A 22,025-nucleotide genomic window follows, 5' to 3' on the forward strand; every position below is an offset into this window, starting at 1 on the left:
TGCAGCAAAATCAACAAAGACAAGTTAAAAGTCTGGGAATGAATAAGTGCAAAACACCACTTTTGCTATGCCCATCTGTACAAGGGATGGATTTAAATTATAGTTAATGTTATGCTGGGTGTTGTAGTCAAACACTAATCATTTTAACAGTGGACATTTCACTTTAAAGTCAGAATTGAAGCAGCTAAGTTAAAGAAAGTACTTTTGCTAAAAGTGGTTCATTTTGCCTCAAGTAAAAGAGCAGCGCCATAATGTACCCATCAGTGGTAAATGAACTTTTTGCAGGACTGCATCCTGTGATAAATATAGGATGCTTTCCTTTATAAAGGGCAAATACATTTCTCCTGAGATGTCAGAGATCCAGAATACTAACATTGCCACTACAAGTGAATTATGAGGCCTTAAGCACAAGTAAAAAACCACCACCATTCACTGAGGAGACATTCAATTAACTTTCAACTGAAATATGTAACCTTAAATTTTCTGTTCCTGATACTAAAGGGCAATAGAAAAACTGCCCAATTTACTATATTAGGATAAAAGCTTCAAGCTCTGGTTGTGTTAAAGTTATTGTAACAGTTTTACAGGATCTGACTTCACTTAACTAAGGGTAAAGTCAAGAGAAGCTCATCAAAACAGTGCAAAAAAAGTAATGCAAACACTATATTTTTAAAAAAATGCGGCAAGACAGAATCCTTCTCTCAGCACATTATTGTGTGTCTGGTTTGTGTTCTATTTAAGCTGCATGGTTTATAGAGCAGGGAGCATATCTTCCTCTGTTTACTATATTTCCAAATCCGCTCTGTGCTTTCTTATAAAAAATGATCATATCTGACCACAATATAATTTGGTTTGAGGTAAAGGGCAAGAGAAGTAACTATTTTAAGCATATGCAGAGAGCTAAAAGCATCTCAGTTTATCTGGGGCAAAATCCTGCCCCACATCAAGTCTGTGGGTGTGGAGATCTTGAAATGAAGCACAAACTGCATCAGTTCCTCTGGGGTGGGGAAGGAAAGTTTTGGAGAACACAATAGGGATACTCATACTGTGACGTAAAGAGGATAGCAATCAGTTGCATAACCATACTAAAAGCGATACACACCACATAGCTTAGTAAACCCCTTTTAACAAATGAAAATGGTTCAAAGCTTGTGAAGATGCTCAAGACCCATAAAAAAAAAGAATTAATATGAAAGCAAAATATTCAAAGGGGGATTTTTATTATGGGAAAATATTTCACCATTGTTGTAGCAAATTCACCATCTTGAAGAATTTTCTAGCGTTTTCTTAACTAATCACAATCTTATATAAGTTACTAAAAATACTACATATTTGCATGCAGCCTCATCTCCACATTTCCAAACACTGGATCATATCACTGCTCAGGTTCTTCAGTTCATGGCCATGCAGACTGCTTTCCTCCTGTCCACTTTCTTAAAGAATGTGGCAAAAACAAAACAAAACAAAACAAAACAAACCCCTTTCCCCAGTGCTAACATTACTTCTACAATGAGCTTAGATGAGCAACTTTCCTGTATTGGAAGGCCATGTTGTAACCAATCACAACTTCTGAATTCCTGCATGACATCATGAGCCCTGCCTCAAACTTTTGTTATTTTTTCTCTCCACCTTCTTCAATTGTTCCTACAAACTTGGTGACAGACTCAGACAAGTTGCCAGAGAAGTCCAGGCAAAGTTTCCCACAGCTCAGAACACATTATCCTATAATTCACTAATAATCATCAGCAGAGGTAAGGGATCTCTTCTTATTACAATTATATTTTAGTTTTCCAAACTAAACCGCTCTATGCAAAATTAGCAGTCTGTATTATAAATGCTTATTTAAAATAAAACCCAACCCTTACAGCTGTTTTTTTAAAAAGTAGAGAGATTTTAGGCATGACTGTTCCAAGCCAAAAAAATAGTGCAATGGAAAAAACAGGATGGTAGTTTTGTTTTTAAAAATCATCAGCTTCTTTTTAATATGAAGCTATATTTTCCTTGGGGAATGGGTTAAGCAAACATCACACCACCAGAAGTCTTAATGATTTCTCCCATACCTCTACTCAGCTTTTTGTTGGCTATTGTTGCTTTTGTTTTAAAACTCAAACCAAATTTTTCTGTTCTCATCAAAAAGTAAGTTTTAATTCAAGAGTTTACATTACTGTTTTTTGGTTTTGAGGGTTTCTACTTTTGGTTTAGTTGCCCACTAGCAACCCAACATAAGGAAAGTTCACCTTCCTATTCTTAAGTCAGAAAAACAGATTCACTTATATAGCACAGACATTTTTTAAATTAACCTGTGATATATAGAGACCCCTATTTTGATTATAAAGAAGGGTTAAAATGCTGATCCTTAGTCATTTTGCAGTATTCAAATTTTAATGTACTATGTCTCAGTTCTGAAATCTTTTTAAGGCTTCTTTTTTTTTTTTCTGATGGCCAATATAACCTGAACTTAAAACCTTTTTTTAGGCTACACTAGCTTCTGAATCCATTAGTCTCATTGAAATACATTGGCACAAAAGATTTTTAATACCTAGCAGGAAAATACAGCTAAGATTCTCAAACATCAAAAGTAATTTTTATAAATAAAGTATCCTTCTATCCATCAAGTGTTTGGGCACTGTACAAAACAAAAAAAACCCACATGAAAAGTTTTAGCTGTTTAAAATCTGACCCTTTTATAATGAACACATAGAGCAAAAATACTTTATTAATTAAAGGAAATGAGTAAAATAAGGGACATGTCTGGTAAACAGAAACTTCTTTTTGTCACTTCTTACATTTGTTTTTGTATTTTCATGTTAATTTATTTTGTTAAGAAATCCAAAGAACCATGACTGCATGAGTCTAGGAATCTGATAAGAATTTTCCTAAATAAGAGGGAGAAATCTATCATTTTTTTAGGACGTCAGGAGACTGCAAAACACAAAAATGGACTAAGTACATTCTAAACCTATATCTGTTCAAAGAGTAGCACTATATTTCTGTCGATATATACCTCATATATGCATGTTTACATTTTAGGATAAGATCCATGAATACCAGAGAGTTCTACTGTATATTTTGTATTTAGAAGTATATTCTCCCAACACTCTTGGGAGTGCCTGCATGCAATTCCATTAACATTGTGTGTGCAATGTATTCATCAAGAATATACCCAGATATTTGTATGTGGATGCATCATCCATGTGTGAACAGGGAACTGTTAGAACTCTATTCCTGGAACACTTTGATGTTCATATGGTGAACTTTGCATCATATAACTAGTTGAAGACTATGTAATTCTGTTATAGGAGTTGTTTCCAGAAGGAAGCAGTAGTACTTCTCATTTTGCCTGCAAGAGGCATTTGTCTCGGGACATTTAGGTAACAGCATTTTATTTTCCTTTTAAATGTTTTTATTTAAAACCAAATATTTTGTCTTTTCATACAAAGATAGGGATTTGCTCAAACTAAGTTACAGTAATTATATTTAAGAAATAAACAAGAAATTTGAGTTATTATACTGTGTATATAATACACAAACACAAACAAACAGAGCTATAGCACTTAGCTGCCCTGTTTTATTAGATTCTTTATAAAAATACATCCATGGCTATATCAGGTGAGATTCTTGTCTGATGTAAATTAATATAGCTCCACTGGCTTCAATGGAGTTATGCTGATTTACATTAGGTTAGAATGTGGCTATCATCTCTACATAATCCCAAAGCTTGCATGGGTAATAACACATTTTGTCGATGTCCAAGAATGCTGAGTAACAACAAAAGTATTGGTGATATAATGAAAACAATGTTTTTAAACAGATGTAATATTCTACATTTGACTTACAGTTAACAGCAACTATCTCTTTATTTGTTTAATTGTCTGATTCCTTATTAATATTTAGGGGACAGTTTTGTAAATACTGCAGAAGGAAAAATTAATGAGTGTTTCATAGATGTCTAGAGACAAGTTACAGCCTACGTAGTAGATCACTGCTCTAAAATTCGTTACTTTGGATGTTTTAGAACATAAGAACGGCCCTACTGGGTCAGACCAAAGGTCCATCTAGCCCAGTATCCTGTCTTCCGACTGGCCAGCACCAGGTGCCCCAGAGTGAATGAACAGAACAGGTAATCATCAAGTGATCCCTCTCCAGTCGCTCATTCCCAGCTTCTGGCAAATAGAGGCTAGGGACATCATTCCTGCCCAACCTGGCTAATAGCCATTGAGGGACTTATCCTCCATAAATTTATCTAGTTCTTTTTTTTTAAAACCCTGTTATGGTCTTGGCCTTCACAACATCCTCTGGCAAGGAGTTCCAATAGAACTTTATTTCTTGTTCTGCAGGAAAGCTATGAATAGAACTTCCTCAATGTAGGATTAGGTTTCAGAGTAACAGCCGTGTTAGTCTGTATTCGCAAAAAGAAAAGGAGTACTTGTGGCACCTTAGAGACTAACCAATTTATTTGAGCATGAGCTTTCGTGAGCTACAGCTCACTTCATCGGATGCATACCGTGGAAACTGCAGAAGACATTAAATACACACAGAGACCATGAAACAATACCTCCTCCCACCCCACTGTCCTGCTGGTAATAGCTTATCTAAAGTGATCATCAAGTTGGGCCATTTCCAGCACAAATCCAGGTTCTCTCACCCTCCGCCCCCCCCACCCCAAACTCACTCTCCTGCTGGTAATAGCTTATCGGTCACTTTGGATAAGCTATTACCAGCAGGAGAGTGAGTTTGTGTGTGTGGTTTTTGGAGGGGGGTGAGGGAGTGAGAGAACCTGGATTTGTGCAGGAAATGGTCCACCTTGATTATCATACACATTGTGAAGAGAGTTGTCACTTTGGATGGGCTATTACCAGCAGGAGAGTAAGTTTGTGTGTGGGGGGGTAGAGGGTGAGAAAACCTGGATTTGTGCTGGAAATGGCCCAACTTGATGATCACTTTAGATAAGCTATTACCAGCAGGACAGTGGGGTGGGAGGAGGTATTTTTTCATGTTCTCTGTGTATATATAAAGTCTGCTGCAGTTTCCACGGTATGCATCCGATGAAGTGAGCTGTAGCTCACGAAAGCTCATGCTCAAATAAATTGGTTAGTCTCCAAGGTGCCACAAGTACTCCTTTTCTTTTTGCGAATGTAGGATTAGTGGTAAATGTGTAGCTCATTAAGATGGGCCCATAATTACAGAGAGCAAAAACGTGCTTATTACTGTACCTTTTAGATCAGCAGCAAGTGACAAATGCTCCCAGCACATCCATATAGGAATAAACACCTTTGTTTTGTTTGTTTTTAATGGCATTTGATCAAACAATAAATGTATGCCAGTGGAGGACCGAGCTTTGGAAAACAGAGTCAGTGATATATGTATGCTTTTGGGGACATGTCCGCACATCAAATCACTTTTTAACCACTTGAATTCACCCCCTACCCTATCCCAATACCATTCTTTTTAAGAAGATTATGAAGGAAAAATGGTTTCTCACTGCTTTATCTTTGCCTCAATTCTGTTTTCACTTACGTGCTTTCTATTTCTGTTATCAATTATTAGTACTACAGGAGCAACTAGAACCCCAGCTGAGATTGGAGACCCCCTGTACTAGATGCCGTACAGGCCACACATTAAGAGAGCTCCATTCCCAAAGATCTGCTGGTCTAAACTAGAACCCCAGCTGAGATTGGAGACCCCCTGTACTAGATGCCGTACATGCCACACATTAAGAGAGCTCCATTCCCAAAGATCTGCTGGTCTAAACTGACAAGTCAAACAAACAAGTTGGAAAAAAGCAAGTGGTATTATTCCCTAGTTTTTTAAGTTTGGGAATTGACACACAGAGTGACTCGCCCAAGATCACACAGGAAGTCTATGGCAGAGCTAGGAATTTGACTCAGATTTGAGTCAACCACAAAACCATTCTAATGGCTCAATATCATATCATGAGTATGACGACTCAATATCATAGCAATATCATTACTAATTTTATTAAATGATGATCAGTATAGCCATACGAGACATGCTGGGTGACTTTCAGAAACAAGAATCTAAGCTATGTATGCACGGCTAGAACTGTTGCAGACATTGAGTGACTAATTACATTAAAATATATATCTGTTAGGTATTTATAGGACCCAATCAGTGTAATATTTAGACTTTAGCCTCTGTTGGTCCTCAGCAACTTATGATTTAGGAAGAAGCTCTCTCTCATTGATAGCTATTTTGCCTCTGGAACAAGAGCAGCAGCAAAATTAATCAGAATAAGGAGGGTGGTGGGGGGAATTCACCGAGCCCCTTAAAATGGCCAACAAAATAGCTGAACTTAGCCTGTTTTATGACATCTTAACCACTGAATCCATTAGTCTGATTTAAATGCCACTGCACAAAAGATTCTTAATACCAGGCAGGAAAATTCAGTTAAGATCCTCCAATATTACCATCAGAAGACTATTTTATATATATATATATATATACACATATATATATATATACACATATATATATATATACACATATATATATATATACACATATATATATACATATTACACATACATACACACACACACACACACATATATATATATATATATATATAAAAATTAAGTATCCCCTTCATCCATCATTAAATCAAAGTGCAAGAACAATGTATAACAAAAAGCAACCCCAAACAAATTTTAAAATTTGGTCCTTGCTATTTCTGGCAAGATGGATTCAGTCTCCTGTTTCATGAACTGTTTTCTGTACTCCAGCTTCAGTTTGTCTCTTCTTGTTTCTTTACACCTGCTTTTTCCCTTGTTTCTCTTTCCCTCTCTATAGATTTTTGGCCCCTTCATCCCTTTGATCTCCCGCTCCATTTCTCCTCTCCCCATACTCTATTTCTGTGTTCCATCTCCCCCTACCATGACATCTATTTTTCTCTAGTCTCCATCTTTTACACAGTTCTATCCATTCTCTTCCCCCAATTCAGCTTCCCTTTTTTGATGTTCAGGTTGCTCCCATCAGATGACTGCCCTTCTCATGGTGTGGGAACAACTTACTGTGCCCATAGTGCTAGTCCTTTCCTACAGTGGCCTGCTTTGATCAGAACTCTTCTCTAGTTGAAACACTTGAATCAGAACAAGAAAGAATTCCGACCAGAGGTTCTACAAGACGTGAATAGCGATACAGGAAAGCTCTTATGCTGTGGGTAGATATACAGACATCCAGCTAGTAACCAAAGAACCAGTGGACCATTGGCAGAGCATTGCTCCACTTCAGAAAATTGCTAGATGCCATTATGAGCCTCTCCAGCACCCACCACCTATGATCTAGTCCTGTTTTTTTTTTTTTTTATAAACACTTGTTTTATTGAACTAACTGGAGCATAAACAGTAGACATAGGACCTCTAGTGGTCTAATGAGTTAATGTTCCCCCTTCTTCCTAGACTGAAAAAAAGGAGACTTCAGAAGGACATAGTAGGTTTTCAAAAATTAAATGGATCAATACAGTCACTGGCTGAAAAGGAGGTTACATATGCTGGGATTAGACATATTTTCAAGGAACTATAAATAGAACAAAATCCTCCTGTCAGGGAGGGAAAATCAACAGGCAGATCTCTGCACTGCCTACAGATTTCTATGCATGAGCAGAGTAGCAAATTGTATTCTCAGTCTTCCTCTTGGATCTGCACGTTGCACATCTAACTGTAATCGGGGGCTCCAGAACTACACTCCCACAGCTAATGTTCAGTGTTTAATCCTAGATACTTAACTAGCTCTCTTTTGCTTTTGAGGTGCTGAGTTCCCACTGTCAAACCGTGACCTTTTAGTTCTTCCTCACCTGAATTTATAGAGAGCATCTCATCTCAACTAGGATTAATGGGATTTCATGTAGGAAGACCAGAGGAACAACAATTAATCCAAAAGTATGTTGTATGCTGGATTATTTTAGATAATAGCTTCCAAAAATATACATAAACCACAGATCGCATAACTCCCTAGCATTTTTGCTCTGTGGTACTGATGGTCACTAAATTGTTCATTTTCAAAAGGAAGCAACTAGGAAGCTTTTTGTGCCATGCTACCAAAATGAAATTACTGTGAAATACTTTATTACTTACTGTTCATTTCCTGTGCCTGTCATACTATTCCATGCCACAAGTTAGTTTGGTTTTATGGAAAGATAATAAATCATGCATGCATGTCAAATCCCTTTTATTTCACAGATATAACTCCACATTTAGTAAACATATGACAGGAAATGAGGAAACTGTGTCTAAAATCACTGTTTCCAATGGAGTCAAATTTATCCTGTGTGACCCAAGTGAAGTCAATATACTTATACCTGGAATGAATTTGGCCTACAGTTTTGAACTTTGTTCACATACCTCCTCTCAGTATGAAGGGTACCCAGAAATGGTCAAAAATAACCACACACAATCACTGCAATAATTACTTGTCAGCTAGGAGAACAGTCACTGATCTGTTGAACCACTGTAAGACAGCAACTGTAAAGTAACCTTTACACGCATGTAGGATCAGCAATGTGGCCTTTTCCTGAAACAATGAGGTGTGGACACTACATCTCTTCCAGATGAGTGAACACACCCATTGAATGACAGAGACAAAGTTTTGTTTCTTGGGCAATGCGGGAGAGTACTGCACATGACACAATAGCACTTGGCACATAAGAACTCAAATATAATTTGCCCTCCTGCTGAAACTCCCACTTTTGGCTTTTGAGATACATTTTTGCGTGTGCAAGGCTTCATCATAGTATTGACCTAAAACATTAGCACCAGTGATCTAAACTTGGGCATTTCTATGCTGTCATAATATATGGCAAGAATAGGCCTTCATTTTAATTAAATGATTCTTCGTGATATAATATTGGACTGTGCCTTTTGACCTTGTTTGTTATCCACACACAGCTGTGTTAATGAGTCTATTTCTCTTAAATGCACATCCAGGGAAGATTAACAAGCAAAATGTGCATTTGCTAGCTGAAACCAAGCACCTTGTAGCGAAACACGTATTGAAGTCTAGACATATAGATCTATATGTAGACGAGAAAACCTCTCCCAAACAGAGACATATCAGATAGGGAGAAGACAGGAGCACTCAAAATTGCTTCTGAAACCCTGCTGGTGCTTCTTTAAGATCTTCACATAGGTTCTCTAGCACAGCAACACTAATTACTGAATTCTGAACTCCTTACATCTGGTTCTTCCAGAGCATTCAAAATATGAATCTTTTAAAACACAAAGGTACCTATTTTCATTTATGCCACTATCTCACTTTAAGGCTCCTTTACACAGCCAGAGTGGTATATGAGAATCAAGCCCAATGACTATTTCACTAACAACATTTCCTCTCTCCTTCCAAAGGTTTTAAAAAAAAAAAAATCACCATTAACATTTTGTAATATGACCGTACTAAATGATGGGCCTTCTCTGAATTTTGGTGGCCATTACATAATAGCACAGAAGGTTGTGAAGAAGTAATTCCCAGCAAATATGGTCGTCTGAAGTGTCAACTTATGCACTGCTTGAACAAACTTGTTTGTGTCAGTATAAACACGTTAGTGCTTGAACTATCACACCTCATCTGGAACAGAATAAACATTTTAGTGTATCTCAGCCCCTATTAGGCTAGGCGAATGGATAAACTTTCAGTCAAGTCATCTGAGAATTCTGGCACGTCTGTCTTGCTTTTACTGCACTTACACATGAGAGACACAGACCAGACAAATAACTGAATAGAATATGCCGGGCAAGTACTTTAAGTCTTTATGCTATACCTGCTTTCATCTATCTAGAGTCAAACTAAGCTGAAAAATTAAAGTGGCAACTAAAAATAAGCTCTTGGTGTCATATACCAAAATTGTAGAACCTAAGTTTAGGAAAAGATGTCACCATATTCAACCAACCAAAGCTATTAATATATCTAGGTGCAATTTGATTTTTGTGTCAGTTTTTGAAATGCTATTTAAGTCTTCGATGCTGAAAACAGATCCCTGTCACGGCACACAGTAATAGTGGATATGAACTAACAGTCCCTTATCCTCCTCTCCTGTGGACAGATTTTTGAGAAGAGAAAAAAGGTTGACAGTGTTCATGAAGTTCACTTTATGATATTTCTTATGAATCCTTTTAGCCAGATCAGCAAGCAAGCTCATGGATCTGGAAGCATCCATGTGTAACGAAAGCCTCCTTATGCTGCTCTCCATTTACCCCCTTTTACAGTCAGGACGGTTCACACAGCAATTATGATGCCATTTGTGGGATGGTCACTGCTAAGGATTTGTCTTCCCCCACTCTACATGGATGCGATGGCAGGAGTCTATGTATCTTAAAATATAGCTGTTATGAATAAACTTATTTGAGTCAGGAGTAGAGAAAGTATATCTGCCACAGAGAGAGACAAGGCAGGCAAGGTAATATCTTTTATTGGACCAACTTCTGCTGGTAAGCGACAAGCTTTCAGGCTACACAGAGCCCTTCTTATGCTCCCAGAAACACAGCAAAATGCAAGGTGGAACTGATTGTTTAGCACAGGGATTCTCAAACTGGGGGTTGGGACCAGTCAGGGGGTTGTGAGGCTATTATGTGGGGGGTCATGAGCTGCCAGCCTCCACCCCAAACCCTGCTTTGCCTCCAGCATTTATAATGGTGTTAAATATATAAACAAGCGTTTTTAATTTTATAAAGGGAGGGTCACACTCAGAGGCTTGCTATGTGGAAGGGGTCACCAGTACAAAAGTTTGAGAATCACTGGTTTGGCATAAGTAGTTGGCAGCCTGGAATGGTCCCTTACAATATCTGGTAACTGCTTATGCTAAACGATCTGTTCCACCTTGCATTTTACTGTGACACTGGGAGAACCTTTCCCAGAGCTGAAGAAGAGCTCTGTGTGGCTTGAAAGCTTGTCTCTCTCACCAACAGAAGTTGGTCCAATAAAAGCGATTACCTCACCCACCGTGTCTCTGTAATATCCTGGGACCGATAAGGCTACAGCTACACTGCATACATAGAGATAAATGTAATATGAACATAGAGAAGCAAATTCTCTGCTAGGAGAAAAATGTATGGTGAATAAATGTATTTATCCAAGGGCAGCTTGCAGTTACCATCATTATCATCAATTACTTGTATTGTTGTAGTACCTAGCAGCCCCAGCCATGGACCAAGCCCTCCTTGTACTAGGTCCTGAACAGACACATAACAAAAGGACAGCCCCTTGCCCTGAAGAGCTTACAGCATGTTCTGGGGGTTTATTTTTTTTTAAAATTCAATATAACTTGCATTCCTAAAAGCACTGCATCCCTATCTCTTTATTTCCTATCAAAAGCACTTCAAGCAACACTATCTATCACTAACAAATTAAAAAGTTGTATTTTCCCAGGCATTTATTGCAGCATCATCTCTCTGCCTTTGGGCATGAAATTTTTAGTGTACGTTAGTACTTTCAGAGAAGAAAAGTCTCATGTCTCAGACTGCCAGTCCTTCAAGATAATTTTACTAGAAATTCCCCATATCACTGATACGTATTAGATGCTGCCACAGCATTTGCTTACACTTGAAATTCTTTCTACTTGGAAAGAAAATACATTAACAAGACTAGTTTTTCCGCTCCCCCTCCAAAATGAGGCATTGAGAAGCTAAATGATTTGTCCAAGGTCACATAAGTAGTCAGTGACACAGCCAGAAAAAGAATCAGAATTTCCTGACTCCATGTTCTGTGGCTTTTATCCACAAGACCATCCTGCCTCTTAATTGGCCAGAACCAACTCCCACTGAAGACAAGGGGAAGCTTTGCATGGACTCTGAAGGGAATCAGATTAGGCCCTGTTGGACCGATTCTGAGAAGTGCTGAGCATCCACAAGTTCCATCTCATAATGGGCCTGCACCTCGGATTTGCAGGCACTCAATAACTCACTCATAAGGTTGCATGTGCAATTCCACTAAGTCTTATCTGTCTTGAAAATCCTTTTTTTTTTTTTTTGTAAGTGAAAATAATGTGTAGCAGACTGTGGAAAGTAACTTCACTTTTTCTTTCAGGCACTATTATAACGAATATAATCTGCACTTGCACTGATCAAAACACTTTACTTTTGTGTTTCTAACTCTTCACTTTCCTGCTTTCCCAGCTCCACACAGATTCTCTAAACCAAAAACAGAAGATAATAACCACTTTGCACTGTTCCTGACAACTTCTGTTTTTTACCTGCACTTCTTCTAAAACCTGACTTGTGCTCTCTGCTTTCCTGTTGCCATGGAGAAGGTTCAGCACATAACCCGCTCTGCCATGAGGAGAGCCTCAACTATTGAGGTGAACCCACACACACGCCAAAAGCTCCAGGAGCTCTTTATAAATTTTTGTCTTATTTTAATATGCCTCTTGCTTATCTGTATCCTTGTGATGCTTCTCTGAAGTTCCACAGCATCTTTGCTTCCCATTGCACTATCCTATAAGAAAGCCAGAACAAAAGGGAAAAAAAGAACTAAACAAGAAACTCCCAAGGCAAGAACACCCATGTGAGCAGGTCAAGCAGTTGGACTAAAACAGTCTCGTCAACCCCACGGCACCATTTTCGGACTAGCCATTGTAAACACGTTAAAAAGCTCTTCTGTATTGAACAGTGATTTAAAACCTACTGGTACAAAGCTGTCCATGAGCTAACTTGTTTGTTCACCTTGCTAAGAGGCATCTCATGTGAATGTTGGAAAATCTGTGCCTTTTTCATGGAAGTAAGGAAGGGCATTAATTGTGTTATTCAATTAGTGTTTCAGCCAAGTCAACTACAATATTAAAAACAATCACCTCTCTCTTTTGGGCCTGCATGCTTTAAAAATTTCACTGTAAATCTTTTTAGATTTCGGATATATATTTTAATATCTTATAGAAGTCCAGATCAATCCAAAATGATGCACAGGCACATTTAGATTTCAACGTGTTCCAGAAAATTTTCTGTTCCACTTCAAGATGCTACAATGTTACACTGTTGATTGAAATTATTTAACTTGCTCTAATAGTTTATGACTAGAACCCTGAAAAATGAAGGAGAAGCTATTTTAAAGAAACCTTTTCCCAGATATAAAATTGTCTTTTTCTTTTTTCCTATTTGAGGAAGGGGTTTAGGACTGATTAATGGGAAGAAAAGTAATACCAAAACTTCATTTCTGTCTGATATCTTTTCACGTGACTTGTGACTCAGTTTTAAAAAGATGTGTATTGAAGCAAACTGGCATTTGCAAAGAGAGTTTTAATTTGCTTTTCAAGGTATATCAAGAACCAACCACGCTATTAAGAGAACAGCATTCACTCATGTTCAGTTGGCTAACAAAACAAGCAGCAGCCAAAAAAGTGTGCCTTGAGTAGGGTTGCCAATTATCTATTCACACAAACCCAAACAACCCTGCCCCTCCCCTTCTCCGAGGCCCCATCCTGCTCACTCCATTTCCCCACTCTCTCTGTTGCTCGCTCACCCCCACCCTCACTCACTTTCACTGGGCTGGGGCAGGGAGTTGGGATGTGGGAGGGGATGCAGGCTCTGGGCTGGGGATGAGCCTGGGGTAGTGGGGGAGGAGGGCGGGCAGGGTGCAAACTCGGGGAGGGAGTCTGGGTGCAGGAAGGGGCTCAGGCCTGGGGCAGGGGATTAGGGTGTGGGCGGGGGGAAGGGGTGCAGACTCCAGCCGGGCAGCACTTACCTCAGGTGGCAGGCTCCCTGCTGCTCCTGAAAGTGGCTGGCACATCCCTGCGGCCCTGGGGGAGGGCAAGGGTCTCTGCGCACTGCCCACACCCGAGTGCCAACTCTGCAGCTCCCGCTGGTCATGAAGTGCGGCCAATGAGAGCTGTGGGGGCGGAGCCTGACTTAGCCCTGCTGCACCACCGACCGGGAGCCACCCGAGGTAAGCAAGGCTACGGGGTCCGTACGCTGGTACCTCTGTGCGTCACTCCCGGAAGCGGCCAGCACGTCCCTGTGGCCCCTGTGGGACAGCAGGGGGCTCCATGCACTGCCTCTGCCTGCAGGCACCACCCCCACAGCTCCCACTGGCCACATTTCCAGACCAATGGGAGTTTTGGAGTCGGAGCACAGGCAGCACATGGAGACCCCACCCGCCCCTGCAGGGTCACGCCAGCCGCTTCTGGGAGTGGCGTGGGGCCAGGGCAGACAGAAAGACCTGCATTAGCCCCCCTGAGCTACCTAAAATCTCCTGGTTTGGCTTCAGTAGCCTCCGGGAGATAGAGCCAGAATCCAGCAGACTACTGGGGAAACCAGGAGGGTTGGGAACCCTAGCCTTGAGATCTCAAGATCCTTTTGTTTTACATAGCTTTAGCAGCAAATTATTATCTACTGCACTTTACATGTACCATAATTTGCACAAAGAAATGCAATTTCCTTTACATTAGGAAACTTGAATACAGGAAATTCAGAATTTATCTATGTCAGAGAGGCTTCTGTGTTTGGTATAATAAAGTAAAAGTAAATTTGGGTTTTTTATCCTGCAGCCAGGTCATTTCCATTATTCTGATCAAACTTACGCAAGCTGGATACAGTACAAGAAAAAATAATGCTTTTCTTTTAAAGGTAACTCACTGCTTATCCAAACCCTTTCTATTTGAGGCAGCTCATCAGTATAGTATTTGAACCAAATTCACCTTCTAGTGAGATCAAGATGGTCAGAAATCGGTCAAAAAAAACACAACATAGGCCTGCTCCCAGCTAGCTGATGACTAGGGATGTGTTTCTAATGTGATTGTCTAGAATGAAAAGCTACTCATCTGTCATTTTGTTGTAAATTTTATACCATACCTTTTCCCAGGGAAGGTATATTTTGCAGGCATCAAGAACAAAATAAATCAGTGGTTTCCAAACTAGTCCATGGATCATGGCAGTCTATGGAGCTCTTGCTAATGGTCTGCAGAGAGCTGGCAGTTCACACAGTGCTAGCTCTTCTTGTTTCCAGCAGTCAAAGCACATTAAGGAACAGCTAAATACACAAATATTTTCCCAGTACCAGTTTTCCAAAGGGACACTGTGTGATTGCAAAGGAGGTGGCCCACATTATCCTGGACAGGAAGGGAAGCAGGTCACACAAAAAAGAGTTTGAGAACTTGTGAATTCGAGAATTTATTGATCTCTCAAGAGCAAAACCTTCAATTGAAGTCTATTTGGTTCAGCAAGACTTTGAAATACTGAAGTTAAATATCAGTTTCATACTGAAAGTCACTAGAGATTAACAAGGATTATTATGCGTTAGATTACAGTTCCCTCTCCCCACTTTTTGCCTATCTTTAATATTCAGAAGATTTATTCCAGCAGCATTTAAAAGGAAGGAAAAACAAGAATCTAGTGTATCAGTTAAAAAGCATTCATATTTAAAGGGCTCTATTCTACTGTATTCTGTGTGTGCAATTTATATTTGATGTCAAAGGGAGTTTCATGCAAACATCAAGGGAGAATAACTTGCCCCAGGAATTAAGGTTACAAGAGCCGGGTTGATGACAGTGAAAATATGGGAAGTCAAACAGAATGAGGAACTAGCCTAATATTTGGTTTGGTGCAAGCCAGCATACCCATATTAAGGTGATGCCCTACCTAGATAAAGCAGATAGATACATAGGTCAGCAGAAGGATAGAAGGAAGTTGGTAACTACAGGCAATAAAAAGATGGCCAATGTATAGAAGCTAATTCAGGCACTAATGGATTCAGCTATCCTTCAACTTCCTTTGTTTTGAAAGACAGTAGTCAATACTGCCTCTTGCATCTCAAGCACATATCAGAATCCTGAATGCACCACTGAAGACTGGTAAAAGAATCCCTGTATCAAAAGGCGTTTATAAATACTAGGTTCACATAAAAGCATGTGTGTCCCCTCAGCCTAGTCCCGCTGTTAAAACCAAGCATGAATGCCTTATTTTTGGTGAAACTGTAAATGCAGTGGAGTACAGTTTGAAACAAATACCCTTGTAATTCTTGCTTGCAAAAACTGTTACTGTTATTTAAAAATTGTTTATTGAAATGTCGAGGTAGAATTTCAATGAATTTAAAAACAAAGATGTGCTATCACATACAATTTAATGTGAATATAAGACTATTCTTCATAATTACAATGTTTAAGTGATCTTATGATCTATTCCACATCTTTCAATTCTGCCCCACAAATTCGTGAGGAGATTCTAGTAACTGTACAGTAACTATTTAAAAGATCTGCCTGTAACATGTTGGGATGTCCCTTCAGAAGAAGTGGGAAAAGCCAAAGCTACAAGTCTTTTTGATTTTTTTGGATATAGGGTTTCCAGTTTTAGTTTGCCCTCAAGAGGAACTCATACATTCAGGGAACTCTTTGTTGGGATAACAGGCTTCAGAGGAGTCAGTTTTTTATATTAAAAGGCAAACCCCGGTACAAATAGAATTTTCTTCATACAAATTCGAAAAACCTTAAACAAGAAAAAAATGAATTTAAGAAACTGAAAACACTATTAGCATTTTGAACCAATGTAAATCTATAATATATAGGTGTGTGTCTTGGGATTCTGTTGATATGAAGAAAATACGATAACATTTCTATCATACTTTATACCGTAAATATCAGTGGAATCCAAAGATAAATAAAACTTTTTTTTTCAAATTTGGGTACATAAGACCTCTCTCTTTGTATAGTTATCGGACCTTTAAAATAAGCATTTTATTGTACTTCTACTCATTAAAATCAACACTTGAAGATAAAATAATACAAAAGCAAGGAATGTTCAAAAACACTCCAGTTTAGAAGAGTTAATTCTAACTTCTTATATAAAGTCATGTGAAAGAACTAAGCAATGTAAAATTTTTTTACTCTTTGTAGTGCTGTTTGTTTTGACTAGTGCTATTTGCTTACTTTATTATGCCTAAATGAATTTTAAGTAGATTTAATTCACTCAGGGTATACAAGCAATCTAGTGAGTTTAATTAAACGGCACTACAGTTCACCCTATAAGAATAAGAATTCCAAATACCTTAGGTGGCTTTTGATTTTGGGAGTTTTCATTTCTGTACTCAATCGATTGCCATTGCTTTACTGCACACTACCTAATTTTTTTCTAGTTTATCTTACACATAGGTAAGGAGAAAAAAATATATAGCAATAATCTTGGATCAGCCCTTCAAAAACAAAAAATGAAAACTCAAGAGTCAGTAACTCTTAACTCTAGCATGACTCCACTATAATCAGCAGAAGTTCCATCCCAGGAAAGAATTTAGTGAGGATCAGAATTATGCTTTTTTAAAAAAACTATATAGTAAGATTCCCTGTTTACAGCCTTTAGGCTAGATCATCAGCTGGTGTAAACTGATGTTACCGTTTTACACCCGCTGAAGATCTGACCCATTTCAGCATTATCTGTTCTGCTCAGAGCAAGTCTAAACCATGAGGCAGTTAAACCTTGGATAGTTAAAAAGGGCACCAGTACTTTCACCTTTTCTAGGCTAGTTCTGCCAGTGGCTGCTGTTGCCACTAGGGAGCCAACAATGGGAAATCTTGGGGGGGGGGGGGGGGGAAGAGAACCTAATGTGGAAAAGGACTAAATGACACTGTTCTTGCAAAGGTGCATAACCACCACTGTCTCACAATGCAGAATAATCCACAGTGCATGGGTGTCTGGTGTAAGCCAGGCTCCACCTACTTGTGGATGCACCAATATGCACATAGCTATTTACACACACACACACACACACTGAATTCGGCCTGTGGCATGTTGGTGCCAGATTCTGATATTCATATTCTCACTAAATAGTACTTACGGGACTAGCTCTTAAGTCAGAAAATGTTTGTAAATGGTCTGAAAAACATGGATAACCATATTTCTATGTAGCGTTTTGTATCTTCAGTCTGCCCCACCCCTAAAGTTTGTAATGGAGTTTCACGTTTTTAAAGATGTCATACTTTAGCAATGCTGTAGGTAGTAGTGGAACTCTATATATAAATAAATAAATGAAAAGCTTGTCATTAAAACCAGTAAATTAAAATGCATTTCTTGGGAGCAGGAGGAGGTACGGCAACATTATTTTTATGCCCACAGTGCAAAAATGAAGTATGATGGCATACGTATAGAGACTTTTGTCAAGATCAGTATTCTCATTAAACAATCACCTAAAGTATTTGTAATGGTTTAAACAAGGCTCAAATATTTCTTTTTAATATCTGGACCATAATTCTTACACATACTTTATTTTATAAAAATCAGATCACTATTTTTTAAAAGGTACGAAAATGCCAAAAAGGTACTAGCTTTATGTATTTGACAGCCATAAGCAATCCCCCGTCCACCCCCCAAATGGCTTGCCATCTAAATGAAGTTTTAACAGCATTTAGTACAGAGGTGGGCAAACTACAGCCCAGGGGCTGCATCCGGCCCTCCAGAAGTTTTAATCCGGCCCTCAAGCTCCCACCGGGGAGCGGGATCAGGGGCTTGCCCCACTCTGCGCGGCTCCCAGAAGCAGCAGCATGCCCCACTCCAGCTCCTACGTGTAGGGGAAGCCAGGGAGCTCCGCACACTGGCCCTGCCCCAAGCACTGCCCCCGCAGCTCCCATTGGCCAGGAACCCCAGCCAACGGGAGTTGTGGGACAGTGCCTGCAGACAGGGCACCGCACAGAGCCGGAGGCGGGACATGTCATGGCTTCTGGGAGCTGCTTGAGGTAAGCGCTTTCCAGAGCCTGCACCTCTGACCCCCTCCTGTGCCCCAATCCCCTGCCCCAGCCCTAATCCCCCCTCCTGCCCGCTGAACCACTCAATCCCAGCCCAGAGCACCCTTCTGGACTTCCAGCCCCTCAGCCCAGGCCCCACCCCAGAGCCCACATGCCCAGCCAGAGCTCTCACATGCCCCCCCTGCATCCCAACCCCCCTGCCTCAGTCTGGAGCCCACTCCTGCACACTGAACTCCTCATTCCTGACCCCACCCATACCCAGATGTGGCCTTTGGGCCAAAAAGTTTGCCCACCCCAATTTAGTACATAGTGTTGAGCAGTCCTATTTGTTTAATGTTTTGTTTTTACAATTGCTAAGTTATTACATTTTTAAATAAACTATTGCGTATATGTTTATTAAAAGCAGTAAAGATGTAGCCTGTGCCAACTCAAACGAGGCTCTTAATAAGGCTTTTACAAGGCTGCAATAAATCTTATATAACACATTGCTGGCAAAAATAAGACTATGTTGCTCGCTGTGCCACACAATGCTGAAAACCTTAGAAGGGCAGGAAATTTCCCTATTTGCAAAGATGCATTTGACCCACATTAGGAAATTTTACACTTTTTGAAACTTTAGTGTTCTTCCAAAAAGTTTTAAGCTTCCAGTTTTTTAAAATATAATGGGCCTTAAAGGAAGTTACAGCCCCATTACTATTACCCATACATTCCATAAATGACCTTGACAAGAGCTTTGCCTGGACAGCACCACACACATTTTTTGTTTTTAAATAAAATTGCTACATAATCCCCATTTCTTTTACTATGGGTCTGTTCCTTAGATGAGCAGTAGCAAAATAGGAGATATCAGTAAGTCAAACAAAGTTATCTTTCCAAACTAGCTGCTCTTCGCAGAAAGTAGAGGATTAACGTTACCAGTCATAAGAGTATAAGTTATTAGTTATTGTGAACAAACAATTTTCTCTTAGGTGGCAAAAACTGAGGACAGGTAGAAAACTAAGAACAGGATGAAATACATGCGAATCCCAATTTCTTACTACTGCAACTGAACCGGCAGAAGCTACAATCAAGAATTCAGCTGCAAGCACAAGAGGTCAGACTAGTGCAGAGTATGGATCTTGCTAACAACAGAGGCCTCAACTTGCTACTTAATTTCCTGCTTATTGTTATGGTTCTGGTGCTCATGTTTATCCTTGTTAAACTCATGTGAATCTCCTTGAGGTTCTGTTTTTGCAATGATAACTTAACACTTCAAACTATCCGAACATAAGATGTAAAGACTGCATAAGCTAGAGAAGGATCTATAAACTGTAAGACTATTAGATGCTCATGTATCTACAGCAAAATAGCTTAAAAGCAAAACAATCAACATACTTGCCAAAGGCTAAGAAAAGTGTATAGTTCCATGCTAGCTACAAAAGGACACTGTATCTAAGAATACACAGTTCTCTTGCCACTGGTATAATAAACTGATTACTTATATTTAAACAACTAAGAATCAAAGGTGGCAGTCTCCTAGGAGTACAAGTTCTGCAAAGAGGATAACAGAAATAACAAAAAATGAAATCTTCATAGAGAGGCCTCTCTGAAGAAAACTGAAACACAGGCCTGAAAAAGGACAAGAGAGACGCCTGAAGCTGACTGATGGCAAGTATCAGATTACATACAGAAAAGAAAAACAAAAATGCTGTTGTGGCTATTCAAAAGCAAACCCCACCAGCTGGTTACAGGATTTGTCATGCATGTTCAAATATAGAACAATATTAACCGCAGCTTTTTAAAAGGCGTACCATCCACTGCAGCATTTGAAAAAACAAAAACAAAAAACCAGCAAGCAGATCTATTATGCATCAGTATTGAAAGAATTTCACCAACCATCAGCTGTTAAGCTTAAACTTTTGAGCAACAACAAGGTAATATAAAATAGAAAAAACACTATCAAGTCTCCATACTCTACTTCAGTCTCTCTGAAGTTTTCTGAAAGTTTCATGCCATAGTAGATGGGACGGCCTGGATACTTACAATTAAAGCTTTTCACACTTGTCTACAAATGACGTATGTGCAATAGATATTTAAACAGCCTTTCCAAAAATCAAAAAAAGACAGACATCTATAGCAACAAGCTGTAAAGTCAATAGCTATTCTATGTTGATACTCTATTGTCAATTTCTGTATTGATTGTCAATATATGTGTCAAAGAGAAAAAGTTACCCAGCTACTTCATTATAAGCACTTTATCACATTTTGTTTGATATTTTGGAGGATATTCTGCTGTTATAAAATGTCTGTTCATGCATATACAAGAGATCTAAATTATAGCAATGGGCTCGTTTAATGTTTCAATTAACTCTTTTAGAGTCTCACTGTGCAGGCACATTACGATAACATGAAGTATACCAAATCCAAACAAAAAGCCCACTGCAGTCAAAAGGAACCACCATGCTATAATTTTCTAATAACATGCCTATTCACAGGTATGCTGCATAGATCGCTTTAGAATGTACTGTGTATATATAAACTACAGCTACCAAGACAGACAATTTGGAGAAAAAAAAAACAAAAACAAAAAACTGACTCTGTGGGTTGTATTTATATTTCACTTTTTATCCCAAATCACACAAGAATCTCACCATCCTGCGCTAATGTGTAGCTACCTCTGGGGAGGAATGCAACAACCGTTTATCAACTAAACAGTGACACTACACAAGTTTGAGACAGATAGTAAAACATACATCTTTAAAAGACAGAATATAAATGTATATGAGCTACTGGGAGTAACATGTCTTCTGCAGCAAACAGAGGCATAATATTTTTAATAATCAAAAATGGTCAGGATTGGATTTGCACATCAGCCATCAGCACGTATTCAAAACCATTTATTGTATTAAGATGAATCCCTAGTTGTCAAATCCCAAGACTACCTACTTCGCAATGAACAGTATATAAAAAGCAACTTCAGTGAGGTACAACAATGAATGCTGATTAAACTAAAAGAGATTGAACTTTTTAGTACGAAAAATTCTCTCTGAAAATACCATTTAATTAAAATTGAAAATTTTCTGTGGAGAAATGTTGAATTTGAGAAAAGACTTCAATTTTTTGAACAGATGGGACCACGGTAAAAATATTATGAGTTGACATTTCAAAATGAAACTACTTTTCTCATTTCAAAATGTCCATCGGAAGAGAGTGGTGGTGTCGTTTCAACATGTCAGATTGTTTTGCTCATAAATATAGACATTTAGTTGAATACTTCCAATTCACAAGTTGAAATATTTTGATTTGCAAAATGTTTTGATATTTTGACTTTCCATTCTGATTTGGAATGCAAATCAATTCTGAGTTGTCTAAATTTTCCAAA

At 38.9% G+C, this 22,025-nt stretch overlaps 2 protein-coding genes across 10 annotated transcripts in view; one reads left to right on the forward strand and one right to left on the reverse strand.

Moving 5' to 3' along the window:
* Nucleotides 1–22,025, reverse strand: part of CEP85L (centrosomal protein 85L) — a 270,268-nt gene that overhangs the window by 93,422 nt on the left and 154,821 nt on the right. The gene's annotated exons all lie outside the window — the stretch shown is intronic.
* On the forward strand, nucleotides 1,663–21,657 carry PLN (phospholamban). 4 transcript variants are annotated; one of them, XR_012158033.2, is made up of 3 exons: nucleotides 1,663–1,751; nucleotides 3,300–3,371; nucleotides 19,633–21,657. XR_012158033.2 is itself a non-coding variant. In XM_073337151.1 (2 exons), the coding sequence occupies exon 2, from the start codon at nucleotides 12,248–12,250 to the stop codon at nucleotides 12,404–12,406; it is 159 nt and encodes a 52-aa protein (XP_073193252.1). In that variant the 5' UTR covers nucleotides 1,663–1,751; nucleotides 12,123–12,247; the 3' UTR covers nucleotides 12,407–13,181. The 4 variants fall into 4 exon arrangements, 2 of the variants coding, with proteins under 2 accessions (XP_073193252.1, XP_073193253.1); XR_012158034.2 differs by lacking the exon at nucleotides 3,300–3,371; XM_073337151.1 differs by lacking the exons at nucleotides 3,300–3,371; nucleotides 19,633–21,657 and adding an exon at nucleotides 12,123–13,181.

This window comes from Lepidochelys kempii, chromosome 3 (genome assembly GCF_965140285.1).
Source record: "Lepidochelys kempii isolate rLepKem1 chromosome 3, rLepKem1.hap1, whole genome shotgun sequence".
NCBI lineage: Eukaryota > Metazoa > Chordata > Testudines > Cheloniidae > Lepidochelys > Lepidochelys kempii.

Bases quoted from the DNA above. Each gene is read 5' to 3' on its own strand.
- PLN (XM_073337151.1), top strand. From the start codon at position 12,248: ATGGAGAAGGTTCAGCACATAACCCGCTCTGCCATGAGGAGAGCCTCA.